At 43.5% G+C, this 25,157-nt stretch overlaps 2 protein-coding genes across 9 annotated transcripts in view; one reads left to right on the forward strand and one right to left on the reverse strand.

Moving 5' to 3' along the window:
- Positions 1–643: 643 nt before the first annotated feature.
- On the forward strand, positions 644–3,020 carry PSMB4 (proteasome 20S subunit beta 4). Its single transcript, XM_064370424.1, has 7 exons — positions 644–812; positions 1,065–1,271; positions 1,535–1,681; positions 1,858–1,939; positions 2,329–2,445; positions 2,628–2,716; positions 2,903–3,020. Exons 1-7 carry the CDS (start codon positions 673–675, stop codon positions 2,913–2,915), a joined length of 795 nt encoding a protein of 264 aa, XP_064226494.1. The 5' UTR covers positions 644–672; the 3' UTR covers positions 2,916–3,020.
- Positions 3,021–3,850: 830 nt separating this feature from the next.
- POGZ (pogo transposable element derived with ZNF domain) overlaps positions 3,851–25,157 on the reverse strand; it is a 58,621-nt gene continuing 37,314 nt past the window's right edge. For all 8 annotated transcript variants that reach the window (XM_021674303.2, XM_021674300.2, XM_021674299.2 and 5 more), the window contains 11 exons: positions 24,238–24,575; positions 23,689–23,843; positions 14,304–14,404; positions 13,651–13,797; positions 9,848–9,982; positions 9,563–9,735; positions 9,255–9,395; positions 8,424–8,480; positions 8,054–8,166; positions 7,750–7,774; positions 3,851–7,599 (listed from right to left, as the gene is read on the reverse strand). In XM_021674303.2, coding sequence (XP_021529978.1) covers positions 5,937–7,599; positions 7,750–7,774; positions 8,054–8,166; positions 8,424–8,480; positions 9,255–9,395; positions 9,563–9,735; positions 9,848–9,982; positions 13,651–13,797; positions 14,304–14,404; positions 23,689–23,843; positions 24,238–24,575 — 3,048 coding nt within the window. In that variant the 3' untranslated portion in view covers positions 3,851–5,936. The remainder of the gene's footprint in view (positions 7,600–7,749; positions 7,775–8,053; positions 8,167–8,423; positions 8,481–9,254; positions 9,396–9,562; positions 9,736–9,847; positions 9,983–13,650; positions 13,798–14,303; positions 14,405–23,688; positions 23,844–24,237; positions 24,576–25,157) is intronic.

Genomic DNA, 25,157 nt, shown 5'->3' on the forward strand with positions numbered 1-25,157 from the left:
TATTCATGTGGGCTTTTTGATAATGATCAGAAAGAAACATGAGGATTGTGACTTCTCGGCCGGGCGCGGTGGCTCACGCCTGTAATCCCAGAACTTTGGGAGGCCGAGGCGGGCCGATCACCTGAGATCGGGAGTTCGAAACCGGCTTGGCCAACATGGTGACATCCCCGTCTCTACTAAAAATGCAAAAAGTTAGCCGGGCGTGGTGGCGGGCGCCTGTAATCCCAGCCACTCGGGAGGCTGAGGCACGAGAATCGCTTGAAGCCGGGAGGCCTCGGAGGTTGCAGTGAATCGAGATCGCGCCACTGCACTCCAGCTTGGGAGACAGAGTGAGACTCTGTCTCAGAAAAAAAAATAAATTGTGACGTCTCGCTCAGAATCAGCGTCTTTAAGTGGCCACCTCCCCACCCCACCCCCACGCCTCCCTCCTCCTTGAACCGTATGTTAGAGCACTGTGATCTGGTCCAAACTCCACGAAGATGCGTTGCGAAACGACGTGGGGCGAATCCAACTCCCCGTCTCGGTCGCCACCTAGGATTACTGCCCTTTCAGTTACGACCTCATCAACATGGCTGTTGGAAGTCGCCTACAGGAAAAAGAAGTGACACTGAAGGATCACTTCCGCTTCCGTTGGCGCAAGCGCTTTCATTTTTTTCTGCTACCGTGACTAAGATGGAAGCGTTTTTGGGGTTGCAGTCCGGACTTTGGGCTGGGGGTCCGGCCCCAGGACAGTTTTACCGCATTCCGTCCACTCCTGATTCCTTGATGGATCCGGCGTCCGCACTCCACAGAGGTCCGATCACGCGGACCCAGTAAGTTCTCGGCGCTTTCGCTTGCGAAGCGGGAGGGACCGTTGGGCCTGGTGCTGCCGGCGGGTTTTGAGAGCCCGGGAAGGTGAGGCGGGGACCCCGCAGGCGCGCGAACATAGGGGAGCTCGGGGCGCAGAGTCCTGGAGAATGCAGAATAATTGAAAGTAATTACAGAAAGTCAGAAGCGGAGCCCAGTGCGCGGAAAGAAGGCGCAGGCCATCTCCCCTCTCAGCTCCCACCATTCTCGCTCTCCAGAAACCCCATGGTGACCGGGACTTCAGTCCTCGGCGTTAAGTTCGAGGGCGGAGTGGTGATTGCCGCAGACATGCTGGGATCCTACGGCTCCTTGGCTCGTTTCCGCAACATCTCTCGCATTATGCGAGTCAACAACAGTACCATGCTGGGTGCCTCTGGGGACTACGCTGATTTCCAATATTTGAAGCAAGTTCTCGGCCAGATGGTGTAAGTCATCCAGAGAACGGGAGAGTGGTTCCCAAGTAGGGAGGAGAGTCCCTGTTTTTTATTCCCTTCGACGGCATTGGGGGACTTAATGTTGCAACGGGGCACAGGGAGAATTGTTGGGGGTGGCTGATCCAAGAGTGTTTGCAATAAAGTTTTTGGCATTAGGAGGTGTAAAATGGGGGAAGGTGTGGTAACTTCTTTTGGGAATGGGTGAAGATCCCGATTTAATTCTCTCCCTTTTCTCACAACCAATTCCTTTTAAGGATTGATGAGGAGCTGCTGGGAGATGGACACAGCTATAGTCCTAGAGCTATTCATTCATGGCTGACCCGGGCCATGTACAGCCGGCGCTCGAAGATGAACCCTCTGTGGAACACCATGGTCATCGGAGGCTATGCTGATGGAGAGAGGTTCATACAAATACAAATAACGTTATTTCCTTTACCACCCAAACTAGTGCCTGTGTAGTATCTCTTCTGTCTCTTTTCCCCAAGTGAATCCCACTTTAACTTAGACCCCATGGTCCCCTTCTTCAGCTAAGATGAACCTAAGGTGAAATGAGTTTTGACCCATTGTGTCCTGTTAGCTTCCTCGGTTATGTGGACATGCTTGGTGTAGCCTACGAAGCCCCTTCACTGGCCACCGGTTATGGTGCATACTTGGCTCAGGTAAGCAGTGAGTTGAGAGGCGGGGGCAAGGGGAGACAAAAGGGAAAATGGGTTAATGGTTGCTTATTTTTCTCCTGAAGTTCTGAAATGGCAGGCTGGGATCCCTACTGCTGGGCAGGTGCTTTTCTTTGTAGTCTGGGGGCTGTAGGTGTTGACACTTAGATTCCAGTGACGAGATGGCATGTCTGGGACTCGGTAGACATGCAGAGAGGACACCCTAGAACTTCCCCTTGAAGTGGCTTTTAGCTTATTATTAGTAAGCCGAGTTCATTCTGCAAGAGGTAGAAGTCATCTTTTCACTCTTCGACGCTTTTTATACCATTGATTTGAGACAACTAGCCTGTTATTCAGCCCAGTATCTCCCATGGTTCCCCTCCCAATCTCTCTAGCCTCTGCTGCGAGAAGTTCTGGAGAAGCAGCCAGTGCTGAGCCAGACCGAGGCCCGAGAGCTAGTAGAACGCTGCATGCGAGTGCTATACTACCGAGATGCCCGTTCTTACAACCGGGTGAGGAATGTGCTGGGAACCTAATTGGCAGACTCCTGGATACTTGCAATCCCTGGGGCTCTATGCTTTCAAGAACAGATTGCCTCACTTGTGCGACTCCTATTTTCAGATTGGGGAAGACCTCCACCTGACCTTTAAGGACTTAAGGGGTGGGCATTACTGAATGCTGTGCTTTCTTCCAGTTTCAAATCGCCACTGTAACCGAAAAAGGTGTTGAAATAGAGGGACCACTGTCTGCAGAGACCAACTGGGATATTGCCCACATGATCAGGTGAGTCGTAGGAAAAAAGCTGGTGGCAGATTTGGGAGGTCTTTGGCTTGCACTAAACTGGACTTTTCTGGGAGGCTCACCCAGGAAAATTCTCTGGGTGGAGAGGGTTTTGGAGCAGACAGTACAGCTATTTTTGTGAATTGATCCCTTTATGCTTCACAATTTTATTCTCTCTTCCTTTTTTAGTGGCTTTGAATGAAATACAGGTGCATTACCCAGAACGGAAGTTGTACTGTACTTTTAACTTTAAACTTGGCTGGCTCAGACTCTTCTTTTGTAAAGTAAATAAATTCTTCAAAATGAACCACTTGCTTAGTGGTTTTTGTCTGACTGGGTCACAAGTGCAAAACTGCTGAGTACTGCCGTGTGGCATCTCCCTCCCTGGTCAGAGAACCCTTAGGCTGTTATAGCAAATACGGAATTCTCTGCACAATACAAAAAGACCCACTAGCATCTTCATTTGGGGCTGTATTAGAAGCAGCTTCCTATAGAAGCCAGACTTAATTTTTATGTGCTAACATAACTGGCTTTTGTGTTCAAATTTTACTCCCAAATCTTCCCCTACTGCAATGTATTATCAAAGAATACAGATTTCTTAATGTTGGCTGTGGTTTTCATTAAAATGCCATTTTAAAGAGTCTAGTAGGGCTGCTGTGTATCAGGTTGCCCTCAAGTCAGCTGGGGCATTAGCCATCCCTGGAATGCTTCTAAACCTGAATATTTTAGAGACAAGGTCTCATTCTGTTGCCCAAGCTGGAGTGCAGTGGCATGATCATAGCTCACTGCAGCCTTGAATTCCTGGGATCAAGCAACTTCCCGCCTTAGCCTCCCAAGTGCTGGGATTACTGGCATGAGCCATCATGCTCAGCCTGAATTTTTTCTTTTTTTTTAGTTTATTTCAGCCTGAATTTTTAAAATGAACACTGTAGGTGAGTCTGACATGTATCCTCTCCAAACTTCTTGAGAAAGAACAGAGGCAGCAAATTCAAAGTATTATAGAAATTCACTGAGAGCTGAAGGAAAAACCAAACCATCCCTCCATTTACATTGTCCATAACAACAAACTTATAAAGCAAAAGAAAACCATGAACTTTCAGTCTGACACCTCCACACATTCAGTCTCAACACAGAAGAGTCAATAAATACATGTTTATTGATTAAACTGAATTATAAAAAACAAAACAAAACAAAAAGTTTCCTTCTACTACTAAGCCATGCAGGCAGAGTCCACAAAGACAACTTCCTGGCCAAAACCCAGCTGATCCACTGTTATGATCTTAAAAAATATTACCCATCAAGAAAGTCAATCGTGTGCAGAGGACAGGAACCCCAGCTCTGCTAAGGCTGTGGCTGCTGCAGAGACTACCAAAGAGTAGGATTAGGCTGTTGTAGACAGAAGTGACCAAATCATAGTTCTTGAACTTTCTCAAAGGCAAAGGCTGACTGCAAAGTCCACAGTCTGTCAATAAAATGGCATCAGACAAAAAGCTGGGGAAGAGAAGCCCAGATGGATCCTTAGTCGTTTTCAGATGTCAGGGATTCACAAAGCTGGCCAAGCTGCTTCCGGAAGGGACTTTTCCAGTTCACTATATTATAGTGTGCTGGCAGTGGGGGGTGAGGGGGGGTGGAGGGGAGCGAAAAACAAAGAAAGCAGGGTGGGGTGGGAGAAATGGGTGGTAACAAATGTCACACCTGCACCACCAGGCCCATCACATCTTGAGCATCCCCCAGTCTGTGAAAGCGTATTAAACAGGGTCACCTAGAAAAAAAACAAGTTTATAAATCCATTTCCCCTCATTTTATTAAATGTTCCACTTATGTACATTTTAAAGACGAACCATTTACAAGCTTGTGCAGGTTGCCTCCTCGGCTCACAGGAGGGGAACAATGCTGAAAGCCTCAGGATAAACAGAAGACTTGGTTTTTTGCTCCTTTTCTCTGTATGGTACAGTACATTTTGGTTTATAACCATGAGTACATACAATAAAAAAAAATCCCTCATGCAAACTGTAGAAAAAATTTTCTTTCCTTGATGCTGGCAGTGAAAAATAAAGATTCATGTCATTTTCTTTGTGCACACCCCTGTGTGCAGCTTCTTCCTGTTAGATTCTTCTCTAAGCATTAAGAGAAATGGGGGAAAGCCACAGTACACTGGATTTCAACAAGTGGTCTTGTCTTTTTAAAGTTCAACACTTAACTTTTTGAACAATTAGCTCCTGGCTGTAGGACCAGTGATCCCTTAGATAGGCATGCTCTCCATTTGACAGGATGAAGTACAATAAAGCAGGGACTGCCCCTGGGGGCTTGCAAGATGAACACTCAAACTGGGAATGGCTTCCACCCTAAAGCTGTTTGATCACCCTCAGTACCTCTTGCTTGTTAATAACACCTGTATGATCCTTTGTCCAGAGTGACGATGGATGGTGTGAGAATGGGAAAAGGGGCTAAGGATCACAAGTGCAAAAAATATTGTTTATGTCATGTTTTGGAGGGAAGGTGGTGAGGAAAAGACAAATCTAGTCATTCTGGATAATTAAATGTGGTTTCATGCATTTTTAAAGCCACAATTTTCTATCTAGGGTTGCTGTAGAAACCAACATCTCTGGAGAGGGAAGGAAAGAAAAGGAGAAGAGAGAGTTCAGTGGGATTTTTTTTCCATTTTCATTTTTATATAAAAGTGTTAAGACCACAATGAAAAAAGTTTTTTATCCATATATATAATAAACCAGTTTGTGAGCTACATAATTTGTCTTTCCCATCTTCAGAAATGTTCTCACATTGACAATAGATAGCATCATGCCCAAAGACATTGGCCACACAGTAAAACAAAAAAACCCAGAAGTACTATGATACAACTGAGGTAAAAGGGGAAACAAAGAAATTGAACATTCGCCCACAAATAATTTTTTTTCTTTTTCTTAATTTTGTCAGAAAAATACCAAACACAGTGATTTAAATTTAAAAAAAAAGTCACAAAAACCTGTTTTTAGCAGAAGTAAATGACCAACGGGCCAGCTCCTTGGCTCAGACGTGATCACTATTGGTTTTCCTAATTAACGAATCCACAGGGAAGTGTAAGTCAACATCAGGGGCGAGTGGTGGTGTAAAATTATAAAATATAAACCAAATACTCCACCTGGTATGCCCCCTTTTCCCGAAACCCCTTTACCCTCCCTCACACGTTCCCACCCCTACTCCACACCCCGTCATGACCCAACACTCAAATCTCCATCAGATCTAGGTCAGCTTCTTCAAAGCCATAGAAAGACTCGGTCTCACTTTCACCCTCAAAGAGCTGGTGAAGGCTTTCAGGCTCAATTGTCTCTTCAGGAGATGATCTGGGTCGTGGAGTGGAAGACTCAGAATGTTCCCCATTCAGCTTCAGCTGCTCCTCTAGGGAGGCAATTAACTCCTCCTGCATGTCGGCATTTCTTGTAGGTGAGTTAATGTTGCCATCAGGGCCAGGAAGAACACTAGCCACCAGGAAGGAGCGCTGAACTAGCTCTGGACAGTCCCCAATGACACCTAGCACTTCACCCAGCCAGACAAGCACCAGCTGAAGCAGGACATCAGAATCACATGCAGTATCTGCCATTTCCCGAGCCTGCTCCTTCCACTTTTTATGCAGGAAGTTCTTGACAGTTCTTTTGATGCATACATCTAATGGCTGGATTTTGGAGCTACAGCCTGCTGGGACCACTGCAGGCAAAGTGCTAGAGGCACTAAGCATAGCTAGCACCTCTTCTGACAAGTGAGCACGATGACAGTCCATCACAAGCATGCCTTTGCTGCGCTGGCAAGCTGTGTGCTTCTGCCACACTCGAGTTGACCATAGCTCCATGATCTCATCATCACTGTAACCACTCTCCTTTGCCTCTAGCAAAATGGAGTCTGGCACATTAGCAGGCTGATCCATCTGCCCTCTGTAGAAAACCAGGGTGGGCAGGACAGTGCCGTCTGCCAGAATGGCCAGGACTACATCACACCAAGGTTCCCCTGTGCCCACTGTCTGCAGGGCATTCTCCTTTCGGTCATCACTGCTCAGCACCTCTGTATCCAAGAACAAGGAGATTTCATCAATAGCCACAATCATGGACAAGGGTAAGTCCTGGTTGTGAATCTGCCGTTGCACAAATTCAATGAAGAGTCCTGCATTCTCTGCCACATCCTTAGGTAGGGTGTGGGCCACAGCTCGCCGGGCATGGGGAGTCAGGTGGTGCCGCAGCATGAAACGCACAGCCCACTCATAGGAGATCTTAAACCCCCCTTCCAAAGAACGTCCTATCTTGGTGGCCTTCTGGAACAAGGTCTCCTCATTTACAGGTAGCTGTTGTTCTCGCTGAGTAAGCACCCACTCAGCCAGTTTCTCTTCTGCCTCAAAGCTCAGATATTTGCCCTCTAGATTCTCCCCCTGGGAGGCCTGGAAACGTCGAAGCCAACGCCGAATACGTCGCTGGGGATTTCGGAAGTGTTCAGCTGCCTGTTCTGTATTGCAGCATAGAGCAAACAGTACTACTCGAAGCTTCTTCACAGACAGCTGCTCCTTTTTGCTAACTCCACCATTACCACCACCGCCTGATGCTGGCTCAGGTTCCTGGGTGACTGGGCTCCCTTCATCCTGATCATCAACATTCAGACATTCAGCTCCCTCTGTAGCCAAGGGTGGAAGGGCTAAAGGCTGTGGGTGAGTCGGGGTTGGTGGTGGGGTCACAGTTGAGGCTGGCGATGGGAGTGCTGGGGCCAAGGGAGTTGGTGGCTCTTCAGGCTCAGCTGGGGCGGCCCCCGCAGACTTCACAGCAGCAGCTTTGTTAGCAGGGAAGGAAGGAGGAGGGTGCATATTCTTCACGTTCCGGTCATGCACTCGGTCACGAGTCTGGCCATGCCTAAATGGGTGAGAAGCAAAGAGAAGAGGATACATCTCAGTTCAACTAGGGAACTGAAATAATAATAATAATAATAATAATAACAACAACAACAACAACAACACACATTGCAAACCAGAAATTAAATTGTGAGGTGAGAGTTTTTGTTACCTTGAGTGAGCTATCCAAGTGAGTCCTATGGAAAATGAAACAATAAAAAAAGTTAGCTCAGTGAAGAAATAAGCTCTCCAAAGACAGTGCCCTGGGATTTCAACCTACTACATACAAATATGCTGTTCACAGTGACCAACTTTCCCAGTCTTATATAAACTTCAGGTTGGAAGGTTTCTAATTTGGTACAGTACATCTCAAGAGTGAATGGGTGAGGCCAGGTAGGCATGCTCCTGATGCACACAGTATGCCCTGTATCTTTTTTCCTCCTCTTGCTCAGCTAATCCCCATCGCTCCTACATACCCCGTGGCAGGATGCTGCTGGATCTGTGAGAGGGGTTGAATACCAAATGCTTGGCCATAGCATCGCCCACAGAGGTAACAAAGGTACACGAAGTGCAGGCCAGCTTGATTCCACTAAAAGACAGAATCAAGAATATGTAAGACAAATACAGCAGTGACACTTGAGATCATTAAGCTTTGAGGCTTAAGAAAAGGAATGCCCTCCCAAATTTCTCTTTTTTCTAAAATTAATTCACATAACCACCTCCCCAAATAATGAAAAGAATTTAACGTAAAAACCTGAAAAATTAAAAAAAAGAGAGAAAACAAAACAACAACAACAAAAAAAAAAACCTGAAAAATTAAGATGCTTCCAGTAAGTTTTTTCTTACCTCACAGAATTTTTAAACAAAGCCAAATACTTGGGGCTTTTCCGTGGAACATGATTGCTGAGAAAGACAGAGAAGTGGTATGAGTTATAGAGTTCTGCTGGCTAAGCTAGAGATCACCAGCCAGTGACAATGCCCCAACAAAAGAGATCCTTCTTCAGTGCATCCTAATCTCAACCTAAGCCAGTTTTCCTGTCACTGTGCTTCTTAAACTTCAGTGTGCGTACAAGTCACCTGAGCATCTACTAAAATTCACATCCTGGTTCAGTAGGCTTAGGGTGGGGCTGAGAGTCAGCATTTCTAACAAGCTCCCACCTAATACTGCTGGTCCTTGAGTAGCAAGGTCCTGTGAAATTAGAGCACAGACCATCAAAACCAAAAAATAAAGCCTCTCACTCTGCTAGGAGAGAAGAACAAATGGCTCTAAGAGTTGAAGGAGGAAACATTAGGAACAGGGAAGAAAATGAAATGAGTGCTCAAGAATCTGGCCAGGGCTGGGCACGGTGGCTCCTCCAGCACTTTGGGAGGCCAAGGCGGGTGATCACCTCAGCTCAGGGATTTGAGACCAGCCTGGCCAACATAGTGAAACCCCATCTCTACTAAAAATGCAAAAAAAATTAGCCAGGTGTGGTGGTGCACACCTGTTAATCCCAGCTACTAGGGAGGCTGAGACAGGAGAATCACTTGAACCCAGGAGGCAGAGGTTGCAGTGAGCCAAGATTGCACCACTGCACTCCAGCCTGGGGAGAGAGCAAGACTCTGTCCCCCGCCAAAAGTAAAAAAAAAAAAAGGAATCTGAACTCTCAAGCTGAAATACTGGTTAAAACAACTTACTTGATCATGTGGTTGGCATAAGCTCGAGAGCAGCAGGTGCTATAGCGACACAGAGAGCAGTGCACGTAAGTAGGGAAATGATTAGGGAAGTCTGGAATCTCGAAGCTGCACTCCAGGCATGTCTGCCGGCCCATGACACTCCTGTAGGGAAGAAAAGGAGAATTCTCACTACTGCCTCAGGGGTCCCCAAAATGTAGGATTTTCAGACAAGAAATTCTGCTAAAAAGCTACCAGATCGCATTGTGTATCAGGAATAATCCTGTCCACCCAGCCCCCCACAAGCCCAGTACTTAGAAGAAGGCGCTGACATTTTCCTAACAGCTCTCTTCTGGATGCTGCGCTGGACAGGGGGATAAAGGAAGACAGGCAGAGGGTCCGTTGAGGAGGCCAGTGGTGCTGCCTCCTGCAAGGCGCTGGGAGGTGTATCATTAGAGGATACAGGAACAGTTCGTGGCTGCCCTCGGGAAGCCCGGATTGTCACCTGAGAGTCAAGGGAAGGAACAATGAGACATCACCCACACTAAATTTCAGAATACTGAAAATCTCTATTCCTCCCTCCCTGAGCCTATAAAAGACACTGGCGAACTCTTTACCTTGGTGCCTGGTTTCAAGCCCTCCAGCTGCTTGGGTTTACGGAAGGTTTTATGGTGTTGAAGCTTGTGTTCAATTTTGTCCTTGGCAAAGAGAAACTGCAGCCGGCATTTGTTGCAGTGATAAACATTTCTCTTCTGAAGTGGGGGAGGGGAGGTAAAAAGAGACAAAATCCCTTAAAGGTTCCTAATAAATCTTCTTTGAGAAGCAAGCAGATAAATGCCAACCGTATCATTCTTCCCCCTTTTCTGTTAATAATTTAAGAGAGTAAGAAAGAAATATATAACATGACCACAAAACCTACCATTGAGAAACATCACCTCCCATGACCCCAAAGAAAGATAGATTCTAGGCCAGGACGACTAAGTTCTCAAATCATCCTTTCCGGATTATTTTAGCAATTTGAATGAGTGATGTAACCTCTATTTGTATAATACCTTTACACTGCTGACAATTAGACACTCTCCTGGACATTCTTCTTTTTTTAAAGAAAGATAATGTACACAGTAAATAAAAGTCAAACTTGTTTTTCTGTACTCTTCCAAGTTTGCCTTCAACTCCGACACTCAGTCACTTTCCACAGAAACGACTTATTACCATGTTTCCTGAGCATGCTTTCATGGGCAGTCTATACATATAACTATATCACAAATACATTCATATTCAATCATTAGATGCCTCGCCATCCCCCCCGCCCCCGACTTTTTTTTCTTTGAAGACAGGGTCTTTCTTTGTTGCCCAGGCTTCAGTGCAGTGGCATGCTGACAGCTCACTGCAGCCTCAACCTCACAGCCTCCCAAGTGGCTGGGACTATAGCACATGCCATCACACCCAGCTACTTTTTGTATTTTTTGTAGAGATGAGGTGTCACCATGTTGCCCAGGCTGGTCTTCAACTCCTGGGCTCAGGTGATCTACCTGTCTCGGCCTCCCAAAGTGCTGGGATTACAGGCGTGAGCCACTGTGCCTGGCCCCCACTTTTTTCCCTTTCCTTTTTTTAGAGATGTTGTCTCACCATGTTGCTCAGGCTGGACTCTGTACCTCCTGGGCTCAACTGATCCTCCTACCTCAGGCCCTCTTCTTTTTCTCCTTTTAACACACATGACAGCACTTGTCTATACTTTGCTGTTTTCCCACTTATACATCAGTATATACAGATATGTCTCTGGTGAGACCTTTTTGAGGATTCAGTCTGCCTAGTATTGAAGTCCTTCAAAAATAAGACCCAGGTCTAGGATTTTCTTTAGGAGAGTAACAAAGCTCTGCAAACCTTGGCAGAGAGACAATTTCCATGCCTCTATTTGGAAACACATTTGTGGTAGACAATCAGAAGTCACTACTGTGCAAAGGAGACTATGAGCATAATGGGTGCATGCGTATGTGTGTGGCTATGAAGCACATATGCACCCATCTCGTTCTCTATTATGAATCCTCTTATATACCTCTCACTCTCCTCTAGTGGCTCTCTTCTTATAGTATTTTAAAACAAAATCATACCTTTTCATCTCATAAAAAAAATACAAGCAACAACAAAGATTTTTTTGAGACAGAGTCTCACTCTGTCACCCAGGCTGAAGTGCAGTAGCGCAGCACAATCTCGGCTCACTGCAACCCCCACCTCCCGGGTTCAAGCGATTCTCCTGCCTCAGCCTTCTGAGTAGCTGGGATTTCAGGTGCCCGCCACTATGCCCAGCTTATTTTTTATATTTTTAATAGAGACAGGGTTTTACCATGTTGGCCAGGCTGGTCTCAAACTCCTGACCTCATGATTTGCCCACCTCAGCTTCCCAAAGTGCTGGGATTACAGGCGTGAGCCACTGCGCCCAGCCTCAAAAAATTCTCTGCCTCTTCTTCCTCTGGATTTTCCACGCTGGGTCCTCCTTTTTGTTGTTGTTGTTGAGACAGTTTCACTCTTTTGCCCAAGCTGGAGTGCTGTGGTGCAATCTTGGCTCACTGCAACCTCTGCCTTCTGGTTTCAAACAATTCTCCTGCCTCAACCTCCTGAGTAGCTGGGATTACAGGTGCCTGCCACCACACCCGGCTAATTTTTGTTGTTTTTAGTAGAGACAAGGTTTCATCATGTTGGGCAGACTGGTCTTAAACTCCTGACCTCGTGATCGACCTGCCTCAGCCCCTGGAAGTGCTGGCATTACACTCCCCAACCCTTGTTTGAGGTGGAGTTTCACTATTGTTGCCCAGGCTGGAGTGCAGTGGCGGGATCTCGGCTCACTGCAACCTCTGCCTCCTGGGTTCAAGTGGTTCTCCTGCCTTAGCCTCCTGAGCAGCTGGGATTACAGGCATGCGTACCAAGCCTAGCTAATTTTGTATGTTTTGCGGAGACGGGGTTTCACCATGTTAGTCAGGCTGGTCTCAAACTCCTGTCCTCAGGTGACCCACCCGCCTCGGCCTCCCAAAGTGTTGGGATTACGGGCATAAATAACACCCAGCCTTACACTCCCTTTTTATAAGTAAACTTCTTTAAATATATCATCTTCATTTCTTTACCTCACTGATTTGTTCTGCTGAAATCTGACTTCCACCCTACCAACCAATAAAATGGCTCTCATCAATGTTGCTAAATTAAAGGCCTGTTTCTAAGTCTCTATCTTGCTTGACACCTTCCTGTAACATATGACATTTTCATCACACCCTTTTCTTTAAAACACTTTCTTCTCCCCAGTTTCCTTAATGTCAAGTGTCTTCTGGTTTTCCTCCTAGTGCTATGGTGCTTGCTTTATAGATAAGAACTTCAAATATCCTAAGCCTTCTCTTATTTGCAACAGGGTTGGGGGGCCCATGGCACTTAAGTTTAAAATCTACAGGATTTATATAATGCTAATTCCTAAATATGGTTTCTACAACCCAGAGTTCTCTCCTGGACTTCCGATCTAACAGCTACACTTCACATCCTACTGCTAACTCACAATACCCAAACTCATGATCTCCCCACTCACAAATATACTTTCTCTATTGTTTCTGTCTCAGCAAACAGTTCCCTCATTCACCCAATTGCCCAAGACCGAATCTTAGGCACTGTGATTATTCCATTGCTACCTTCACCTAATCCATCTATACATCATAAATATCACAAATATTCTGAATATCTCTAAACTTTACCCCTTTTTCTTCATTTCAAAAGCCAATAGCCACTATCATCTCTCACCTAAACTACTGAAAAAAGTCTTCTAGCTAGTTTCCCTGACTGGAGTCTTCATCTCCTTTAATCCATTCTCCACAGTGCAGGCAGTATAAAATCTTAACTAACAGTAAATCTAAACACATCACTCCAGGGCTTAAAACCCCTTTAATGGCTTCCCAATGACTTCTTTTCACGGCTAAAAGATCCTTTATGACCTGTCCCTGCCTAACTTCCAACCCCTCTGTCTCTTATACCGTACCCTGTACATCTCTCAATTTCTTGAACCTCCATAATCTTGCTTTGTGCCTTGGGCACACTGTTCTCCGTCTTATTTCATCTGGCTCATTCTTCTTCATCCCTCAGGTACTGAATAACACTGCTTTCTGAAAGCCTTACTAGGCACCCAGAATAGCTATGTGATTTTCTATATCCCACACTTCCCCCAACATAGTACTCTTTACGCTTTATTGTATTGTTTGCCTTGTTTACCACGAAATCTCTGGCATCTAGACTACTACATGGCACATAAGTGAGTTCAATCAATTTTTGCAAACATATGCATATTATAATCTCTGCCCAAATTATTTGCCTAGCTCAGCCCTGGCCCCAGCATCCATGTTTTAAAAAAAAAATAAAGAGAATATGGGAATTGCTTGGTGCCTAGTACCTGGTGCCTCATGTAATGCTGCTGGAATGCATTGCCATTTTTGAAGACCTTCAGGCAATAAGGGCAGAGCAGATGCCGGGTATCCTCATGGATCATCCGAAAATGGACATCTACCTCAGAGTAGAGTGAGGAGCGGTATTGACACACCTGAGTCACATAAGAGGGAAAATAAGGCTAAGAATGAGCGAACAACTGAGAAGCCTTAAAAAAAAAGGTAGGAACAAAAATTTTTAAATAAAAAAAAGAGTTTTCCCAATTGCATAGAGATCAAATTATTTTTCTGACTTTGTAATGCTGGGCTATGCTTGTGATAGATTTGGCTATTACTTTAAAAATAGGAAGGGACAGGAAAGTCTGAGAACAATCCATGTTCTATAACTAAGAAAAATAAAGACTTTTCTGTCGATTTCCAAAGAGCACGTTCTCTTAGAATATGCACATGTTCTCCGGCTAGTCTACTTGTGGACATGTTCTTTTATGATTCTCCTGCATGGAAACCCTGAAGGCAAACTGTGTTTACTATTTCTTCAGTACCTACTCAGAGTTCCTAAACTAAGTGTATGTAGTAGGTATTCAGCAATATTTATTAGTGGATTCTTTGTATTCTGCCTGAGAGCAAAACTGCTAAAACTCCCTGGAAAAAAAGGCAATACCTGGCAAACATAAGGCATCTCTCCAGGCTTATGAGTATCCTTCATATGCTGGAGAAATAGTGGCTCACTTTCAAACGCCCACTCACAGATCTTGCACTTGGCTGTAAGAAGAAAAGTAATCAATAAATCCACTTGAAAATAAGACGAAAGTCCTGCTGACTCACAATCTTTACTTTCTCTGACTCCTTTATTTTCATTTTTAACAGTCAGTAAAATCATAGGTCCCTTCTATTCTTTCTTTAAATGGCTCCACCTTAACATTTGTGTTGCTGATAACTTTATGTATGTAGCTCAGACTTCTTTCCAAAGGTTCCTTCTAGATCTTATCTACAAGACATTTTAAATTGGTTATTCTATCATCAATTCTAATATAATTCAGCATCCTCTTGGCTTACCACTGTTTCCCTTTTTACCTTCCCCATTTCTTCCTGAGCTCAAAATTTAGGCACTATCTTGGACTCCAAACCCTGTATTCTGCCACCATTATTTCAAACTGCATGTAGAACTGTCACTACTCTATTCTTACAGGCAAAAACTTGGTAGCAGCCCGTATGACTTCCTGCTAATAATCAGCTGGCCTCTAATACCTCCTACTCTCTTTGAAATGGTCCATTTTGTCAAGCTTATGAGATAAAATTTTATGACACAAATTAACAAAAATTTTGTCAAGCTTATGAGACAATTTTTGCTAATTTCATGTTGGCCTGGCTGGTCTCGAACTCCTGACCTCAGGTGATCTACCTGTCTCGGCCTCCCAAAGTGCTGGGATTGCAGGTGTGAGCTACCGGGCCCAGCCCTTTTTTTTTTTTTTTAAAGAGACAGAATCTTGCTCTGTTGCCCAGGTTGGAGCATGATCATAGCTCACAGCAGCCTCCTGAATAGCTAGGACTACAGTGGCACACCGCCCAACTAATTATATTTTTTTGTAGGGACAGGGTCTTGCCATGTTGCCTTGGCTGGTCTGAAACTCCTGGCCTCAAGCAATCTTTTCATCAATCCACTTCAGCCCTCTCAAAGTGCTAGAATTAGAGGTGTGAGCCAGCGCACCGGTCAATTTTTGGTAAGAATTTTAATTGCTACTTATTTTGAATTACACAGTATGGCAAAAAGAGAGGTATTACTTACATTTTTCTCACTTTAATGGAATTAAAGATAGGAAAAAGTGGAAGCTTAAAGCTTTGGGCATTCGTTGGACAATGTCTAACCTCCCCCACCCCTAGGCCCCTGCACCCCAGCCAAAGAACTATGAATAAGGTTGAAATAAGTTTTTTTTAACTACCTAGAACTCTGGGCTTTTGTTTTTGAGACAGGGTCTCGTTCTGTCTACCAGGCTAGAGTGCAGTGGCTTAATCATGGCCCACTGCAACTTTGACCGCACAGGCTCAAGCGATCCTCCCACCTCAGCTCCCAAAGTGCCAGAATCATAGGCGTGAGCCACTGTGCCTGGCCAAGTAATTCTTTAAAGCAAAACAAACAAAAGCCAGGGGTTCTTAATCTGGGGGTCTATGGAACAGGCCTCAAGGAACCCTGGTGTTCTCTGAAATTATCTGTAAAAGAGTAAAATGTGTATTAAGAAGAAGATTCACACATTTCACGTTTATTCTCAAAGGGGTCTGCAACGCCATTTACAAACACTGTCTAGACGTACATTAGGTGCTATGAGGACATGGATAAATAAGAAATTCTGCCAAAAGGAATGAGGAAAAGCTGTAATAAGACATAAAAGCTGAACTGTCAAAGAAGAATGGGGCTCAGCCAGCCAGAGAGAGGACCAAGAAAAAAGCAGGAGGAAAGGCAAGTAGGTATGAAAGTTAACCACATGTTCGGGAAACAGTTAACTAGCAACATGACAATATTATCTCCTTTCTACCCACCCCCCTCCCCGATTTGTTTATCTCTTAATTCTTTTTTCTTTCTTAGAACACCTTTAAGCTACCTTTTGTCCAGGCCTTTCTTAGTCTGTTTTCTGTGGGCAATCTCGTTCAATCTCAAAGGCTGTTCTCCTATAACCTATTTATCAGCTCTATTTTCACAGCTGTCATGCAATATCAAAAAAATACTTATTAAGCAATTTCTAATGTACAAGAAGCATGATGTTAAGATTTACATGTGTTATTTCCAGAAAACTAGTGAGGTAGGAACTCAAATATAAGGGGATTTAAGAGATCTCTAGTGACCTCTGACACATCAGTTCTATGGGGTAAGGAGCTAATACAGAAAAAGACTCAAGAGGGAGAATGAATTGATTCTCCATAGTGGCTATCCTAACACTGTCCCTCTGAGCACCATCACCCTAATTCCTTCCTTAACACCTGACACAATCTTCTACATTGAGAAAATAGGCACAAACAACTACAGCTTCTGCTGGATGTTTTCCAAACTACAGAAGGATAGATCTCTTATACCTTCCTAAGGCTCATCCAACCTCATCATTCCACGTATTCCAAGATTTTGTCAATTCGTTTTCCCTCTCTTGAATCTTCCCCACCCCCGACAGGCTCCAACTTCTAAACATGGTTAAGCCCCCTAAAGCATTCTTTTCTCAATCCTGTTTCTTCCTCAGTGTATTCCTTCTCTTTTCCACTAACACAAGATTTTTTGAAAGATTAGAATAAACTACATCTGTTACTTTTAATTGGATGCTCAGGAGGAGGGTAATGATGCCAGGAGAAAAAATGTTAGAATATTTGAAGAAATGAAGCTTCAGATAGCCACTATGGAAAACAGGAATAAGAACTAATAGTTTTATCCATTTTCTAGTCCCAAATCTCTCTGAGACTAGTAAAAGCTATGCAACCTCTCCCCTGAAAAATGCACACACACACAGGCAAAGTTTCCATATAATTTCAAGGAGCTCATTGGAAACCTAACCACCAAGCAGGTTAGAATTTCTGTATTAGACATAAATACTAAAAGACTATTAATCAGGGCCGGGTGCGATGGCTCATGCCTGTAATCTCAGCACTTTGGGAGGCTGAGGTGGGTGGATCACCTTAAGTCAGGAGTTCGAGACCAGCCTGGCCAACATGGTAAAACTCTGTCTCTACTAAAAATACAAAAATTAGCCAGGTGTGGTGGTGCACGCCTGTAATCCCAGCTACTTGGAAGGCTGAGGCAGGAGAATTGTTTGAACCTGGGAGGTGGAGGCTGCAGTGACCTGTGATCGTGCCACTGCATTGGAAGGCTGAGGCAGGAGAATTGTTTGAAAACAGGAGGTGGAGGCTGCAGTGAGCTGTGATCCTGCCACTGCATTCCAGCCTGGGTGACAGAGTGAGACTCTGTCTCAAAAAAAAAAAAAAAAAAAAAAAGACTATACATCAGCATTAGGCAAACTTATGAAAAGAACTCTAGAGTCATATAAGCTCCTTTAAGTCACCCACTGCTCTTAAACAAGTGTGAATAAAAATGTAATGCTGGCCAGGTGCAGTAGCTCATGCCTGTAATGCCAGTACTTTGGGAGGCCAAGGTGGGTGGATCACCTGAGGTCGGGAGTTTGAGACCAGCCTGACCAACATGGAGAAACCAAAAATACAAAATTAAGCCAGGTGTGGTGGCACACGCCTGTAATCCCAGCTACTCGGGAGGCTGAGGCAGGAGAATCACTTGAACCTGGGAGGCAGAGGTTGCAGTGAGCCAAGATGGCGCCATTGCACTCCAGCCTGGACAACAAGAGCGAAACTCCGTCTTAAGAAAAAAAAAAAGGTAATGCTATTTTTTGAGATAGGTCTTAATCTGTCCCCCAGGCTAGAGAGCAGTGGTGTGATCATACCTCACTGCAGGCTCGACTTGCTGGGCTCAAATGATCCTCCCACCTCAGCGTCTGTGTAGTTGGGGCTATAGCCACATGCCCCCACACCTGGCTAATTTAAAACAACAACAACAAAAAAGAAGAGATAGAGATGTGGGTCTCACTATGTTCCCCAGGCTGTTCTCAAACTCCCGGACTCAAGCAATCCTTATGCCCTGGACTCCCGAAGTGCTAGGATTAGAGGCATGAGCCACCATGCCTGGCCTGTCATGTTATTAAGATGATACTGCTATCACAATATAATGATCCACTGATATTGTGGGGACAATTCAGAAAAATTTTAAATAAACTAGGTATTGGATGATATTAAGGATTTCTGATTAATTCTGTTAGATCTTTTTTTTTTTCTGAGATGAAGTTTCACTCTTGTTGCACTCAAGCTAGAATGCAACAGCACTACCTCGGCTCACTGCAACCTCTGCCTCCTGGGTTCAAGTGATTCTCCTGCCTCAGCCTCCCAAGTAGCTGGGATTACAGACATGCACCACCACACCCGGCTAATTTTTTGTGTTTTTAGTAGAAACAAGGTTTCACCATGTTAGCCAGGCTGGTGTCAAGCTCCTAACCTCAGGTGATCTGCCCACCTTGGCCTCCTAAAGTGCTAGGATTGCAGGCGTGAGCCATCATGCCTAGCCTGTTACATCTTAACGAAGGTACTGTGGCCATATAAAAAAAAAAAAAAGGCCTTATTTTTTAGAGATACATTTTAAAGCACTTAGGGGAAAAATATCATGATGTCTACAATAAACAATTCAGAAAATAAAATTTTAAAAATCCCCCCAAATATTAGCATTTAAAAATAAGCTACTTTTTGAAAAGATATCTGCACTCCCATGTTTATTGCTGCGCAGTTCACAATAGGCAAAATATGGAATCAATCTAAGTGCCCAGCAACAGATAAATGGATAAAGAAGACGTGGTATATATACCAAATGGAATATTACAACCATAAAAAGAATGAAACTCTGTCATGCAGCAACATCGTTAGAACTGGAGGTGGTTAGGTTAAGTGAAGTAAGCCAAACACAAAAAGATAAACATCCCAGGTTCCCACTCATATGTGGGAGCTAAAAAAAGTGGATCTCAGGAAGACAGAGTAGAATGGTGGTTACCAGAGGCTGGTAAGAGTAGGGGAGGTGGGAGTTGAAGAGAAGCTGATCAACAGGTACAAATACGTAGTTTGAAAGAAGAAACAAGACCTAGTGCTAGATAGATCAGTAGGGTGACTACAGTTTACAATAACCTGTTGTACCTTTCAAAATAGCTAGAAGAGAATAATTTGAATGTTTCTAGCATAAAGAAAAAACACATTTAAGAGTGATGGATATTCCAAGTATATTGATTTAATTTTTACAAATTATATGAATGTATTAGATTTTCACATGCATCCCTAAACCATGCACAGCTATTATGCATCCATTCTTTTTTTAAAAAAGCTACTTTCAGGCTGGGCACAGTGGCTCACACCTGTAATCCCAGCACTTTGGGAAGCCAAGGCAGGCGGATCATGAGGTCTGGAGTTTGAGACCAGCCTGGCCAACATTGTGAAACCCCATCTCTACTAAAAAAACAAAAAAGTTAGCAGGGCGTGGTGGTGGGCGCCTGTAATCCCAGCTGCTCAGGAGGCTAGGGCAGGAGAATCGCTTGAAACAGGAAGGCGGAGGTTGTAGTGAGCCAAGATCATACCACCGCCCTCCAGCCTGGGCGAAAGAGTGAAACTCCATATCAAAAAAAAAAAAGTTACTTTTGGCTGGGCATGCTGGCTCATGCCTATAAATCCCAGCACTTTGAGAGGCCGATGCAGGTGTATCATTTAAGGCCAGGAGTTTGAGACCAGCCTGGCCAACATGATGAAACCCCATCTCTACTAAAAGTAAAAAAAAAAAAAATTTAACTGGGAATGGTAGTACATACCTGTAATCCCAGAAACTCAGGAGACCGAGGCACAAGAATTGCTTGAAACCAGGAGGTGGAGGTAGCAGTGAGCCGAGACTTTGCCACTGCACTCCAGCCTGGGTGACAGAGCAACTGTCTCAAAAAAAAAAAAAAAAAAGGCTAGGTGTGGTGGCTCATGCCTGTAATCCCAGCACTTTGGGAGGATGAGGTGGGTGGATTGCTTGAGCTCAGTAATTTGAGACCAGCCTGGGCAGCATGCAAAACCCTATCTCTACAACCCCCACCTACTCCCCCCAAAAAACCCAAAAATTAGCTGGGCATGGTGGCACGTGCTTGTAGTCCCAGCTATTCAGGAGGCTGAGTTGGGAGTGGAGGTTGCAGTGAGCCAAGACTGTGCCACTGCACTCCAGCTTGGCTAACAGAGTGAGACCCTGTCTCAAAAAAAAAAAACCTACTTTCATGCAGGACCTGTCATGGGTGCAAAAAAGGAAGTTACAAAAGCATGCAATAATAAAATTGATATATACTAAGGAAAGGTGATTTTGGCAAGTATAAAATTTCATCATTAAGAGACTCAAAAATTAAAAGGAAAACCAAGAAAAAAAAGATCAATGAGGGTCTACATTGTCTGTTTCTTTTCCAAAAAGAAAACCTTATCTTCCCTCTGTGGAATTTTGTTATGTGTAGAATTTTGGAATCACAAAACCTAACCACCATATTATGCATGGAAATGAGTTAGGTGTCCAGCCTGGACAACATAGCAAGACTCTGTCTCTACCCCCCTGAAAAAGGAATAAATTAGCTGGTATGGTGGTGTACACCTATAGTTCCAGCCACTCGGGAGGCTAAGGTGCAAGGATTGGTGGAGCCCAGGAGGTCAAGGCTGCAGTGAGCTATGATTGCACCACTGCACTCCAGCCTGGGTGGCAGAGCAAAACCCTGTTGTCTCAAAAAACCGGTGTTTTCACTGAGAGGTATGGATGAGTTACTCTGGCTTCACATAACTGACAGTGAAGAATCTTGAGTTCTATTCTAGACCAAGCTGGCTACCCTAGCACTACATGCAGTCACCACTGATTCTTTTTGTTTCTTTTTTGAGACACAGTCTCGCTCTGTGACTCAAGCTGGAGTGCAGTGGTATGATCATGGCTCACTGTAGCCCTGACCTACTGGGCTCAAGCAATCCTCCCATCTCTACCTCCTGAGTAGCTAGGACCATAAGTGTGCGCCACCACACCCAGCTAATTTTTTTTTTTGTAGAGACGGGGTTTCTCCATGCTGCCCAGGCTGGTCTCAAATACCTAAGCTCAAGCAATCTGTCTACCTTGGCCTCTCAAAGTGCTGAGATTACAGGCATGAGCCATTGCACTTGGCCTGGTTGATTCTAATACACATTCTACTCCCAAATGATTAGTCCGAAGTTCCACTGTCTACTATGGTGACACCAGCAACACTATCTAGTGAACACTTAAAATGTGGTAAGCTCAAATCCAATTTAGATTTGTATTTCAAAAAATCTGTTTTTTAATGGAGGAAAAAGAATGACAAATATCTCAATTTTAAATTTTGATTTCATGTTGAAATGATTTCAAATATACTGAATAAATATGCCATTAAAATTAACTTTGCCTGGGTTTTTAAACTTTACAGTAGACTTCCTTTGCCAATGAGAAATATATGTTCCAAGACCCCAAGTACATATATGAAACCTCAGATGGCACTGAACCCTATACATACCATGTTTCTTCCTATATATACATATTTATGATAAACTTTAATTTATAAATTAGGCAAAGTAAGAGATTAACAACAATAAAAAATTATATATATAATTATATATAAAAGGACAATTATAACAATATACTGTAATAAAAGTTATGTGAATGTGGTGTCTCTCTCAATAATGTTATTGTACTGCACTCACTTATTTTTGGACTGTGGTTGACTAAGACTAACTGAAACTGAGGAGCACTACTGTATTTAAAGTGAAAAAATTAAAATTACCCATGAAGCTTGCATATTTCTATTGTCCTGTGTTAGTGTAAGCCATTAATGTCAATCCCATTTCCCTTGCCAATAAATGGTTTAGTAATGCACCTATGACCCAATTATGGTCAGTCAAAGAAATGTAAAAGGAAAGCAATTCTCACTTATAAGAACACAGATTCAGGAAAGAAAGACTGAAAGATAAGGTCTCTTCTTTGCCTAGACAATTTTTCATCTGGACATAGTGCCTGACACATAGCCGCCCTGCTATGAACCAGAGACAAGAGAAGTGTTGAAAAACAGCAAGGCAGTCAAGTTCTAGGCTGAAGCATCCATTTCTGTATCTCTCAGTTAAATGATGTAACAGATGTTCTTACTGTTTTCTTTTGTTTTGAGAGAGAGTCTTGCTCTGTCACCTAGGCTGGAGTGCAGTGGTGCGATCTCAGCTTACTGCAATCTCCACCTCCTGGGATCAAATGATTCTTGTGCCTCAGCCTCCCAAGTAGTTGGGATCACAGGCGTGTACCACCACACTGGGCTAATTTTTGTATTTTTAGTAGAGATGGGGTTTTGCCATGTTGGCCAGGCTGGTCTTGAACTCCTGCCCTCAACTGATCTACCCACCTAAACCTCCAAAAGTGCTGGGATTACAGGCGTGAGCCGCCTCACCCAGTCCTTGTTGTTTAATGCACTTTTAGTTAAGGATTTTCAGTTAAAGCAAAATATTACCTGCATCCAGATAATATGCACGTCTTTTATGCTTTTGATCATGCTGTTTTCAATCACCTGAAAGCTTTTCTTACTACTCTCCATCGAAACCTTTCTTAAGTTTAAGCCTGACTTTCTTGGAAACCTAGCCACAAGGATTTTTTTCCTTCTTTGAACTATTTCACCTATCATTGGTATCTTAAAATGGATATGTTTAATATACTATCTTGTTCTCACATTTTTCTATATTTACATAATTTTTATCTTTACAACAAAACTGGAAATCCCATAAAGGACATCAGAAGTATTCTAAATACTGGGCTTAAATCCTCACTATGTCTCCTTAGTAGAGGTATACACTTATAAGCAAATGACTTAATTTCTTTGAGCTTATGTTCAGCCTCCATCTTAAAATGTCCAGTATAGAAAACACTCCAGCTCACATTATATTTCATTGAAAGCAATGTCTTAATGATAAAGTACTTCATATTATATTTTATCCTATTTAATTTCTTTGAGTTTATGTTCAGCCTCCATCTATAGAATGTACAGTGTAAAAAACACTCCTGCTCATCTTTCATTGAAAGCAGTATCTTAATGATAAAGTACTTCATAATACTATCTTTTATCCTACATAAAACCTATCAGGGTATTAACTAAGTGGAGGTGCAAACATAGATGAGTCTTCCTTCTATTAAGAGACCCAAGAAATAAATTCATTAAATTTGTTTTTCCATAGTGGTCGTGAATCAAGGCCCCTAATAATTCAGGATCTAACATTTAACTCAATCCATACTTAAACAAAATAAAAGTCAGGCTTGTAAAAAAACAAGGTGAATGAAATAAAGAACTGGCTACAAATATGAAAAGCACTTCCTCTACACTGTTACCCACATGTAAATAAATATAATGGGGTCCCGCCCAGTGCCATTCAATTAGTGAACAGCAAGGTATATTCCCCTAGACTTTAAGAGTTTCCAAACTTACTAGTAGATTCATAGGGACTATGAACATTTTCCAAGTGGCACTGAAGCTGGAAGGGAGTGGAAAACTGGCGGTAACAGTGTTGGCAGATAGTGTGACCATCTACCTCGCCGTTCTGCTGATCCAGTTCTACGTGGTGTTTCATATGGTTCATGAATCTGTAATAAAGCACAAGGAGAAAGTACAGAAAACATAAAAAATCGGTAGCTTTTTAGAAATGTAAAGGTAAAATCACAGAACAAACATTATCTGCTCCCCTCCATTCCCCAAACTTCCTGTTTGGGATATCCTTTTCTGAGCCCAGACAGCTGAGTTCTTGAAACTAAGGGAGTTCTGTGAAAGGAGATGTACTGGTTTCCCTTACTTAATCCAGGTACCTTTTGTTTATTACCACAGTATCTCCTTCTATAGTCCTAGCTATAGATTTAATGATAACCCCAGCAAGACTGCATAGTAGTTAGGTCCATTCTCCAAAGAGAAAGACTTAAAATATATAAGAAAATATAAGTCTTCTCTTGTCCAAGGTAACCTCCAAGGCTCTTCAACACTTACCGAATATTGTTTTTTAGCCTTTTGGTACAATGTGGGCATCGGAAAGATGTGGCGACCTTAGGGAAATTTGTGAGCTGGGCTACTTTGCCACCATCCCGTCCATAGTAGAAGTCATCTACAAGCATAATGAGTTTGGTCTGGACGGCATCACCCACGTTCTCATTTGGCTCTGGTACTTTGGTAGGTGGTGACAGAGCAGGAATAGGTGTAGAAGAGGGTGTGGAAGCAACAGGAGCTGTTTTCTCAGGGGATGGGGGCTTTGCTGCTGATGGGACACTGGGTTCTGAATCCAGGGACTTTCCTTTCTTCTGGTATTCAACCATTTCTGGGCAACAGTACTATAAAGAAAGACATCTGATCATTCTGGTTATCCTGGGGGCTAGAATGTGCTAACTCCTTAACTTCACTACCATTCCTTGTTTGTTTATTTATTGATTTATTTATTTTTTATTGAGACAGGGTTTCACCATGTTAGTCAGGATGGTCTCAATCTCCTGGCCTAGTGATCCACCCGCCTTGGCCTCCCAAAGTGCTGGGATTACAGGCGTGAGCCACCACGCCCGGCCTGCCATTCCTTGTCAACGGTTTGGTTTTAGGTATTCTTACTCAGCTTTCACCCTTCAGTTTTCTACAGTGTTTCCAAGTGTCATTCTTTTTCTAGAGTATAGCCACAGCCACCCAAGCACCATACTCTGTACTTCTCCCTCCTGCCTGTCTTAGGTCCCTTAATCATTAGTATAATTTGGCTCTGAGCTCCCCGGCAAAAAGTAGTTCCAACTGTTATATCTGGACTAATACCAAAACATGAAAATGCTAAAAAAAGAAAGTAAGAGCTCCCGATTCATCCAATGACACAATTAACAGAAAACAAACTGAGGCCAACATGGTTTGAGTTCTTATTATCTATAAACCTGTCTTCC

The sequence above is a fragment of the Aotus nancymaae genome, unplaced genomic scaffold (assembly GCF_030222135.1).
Source record: "Aotus nancymaae isolate 86718 unplaced genomic scaffold, 86718_ANA_hifiasm-v0.15.2.pri h1tg000108l, whole genome shotgun sequence".
In the NCBI taxonomy this organism is placed as follows: domain Eukaryota; kingdom Metazoa; phylum Chordata; class Mammalia; order Primates; family Aotidae; genus Aotus; species Aotus nancymaae.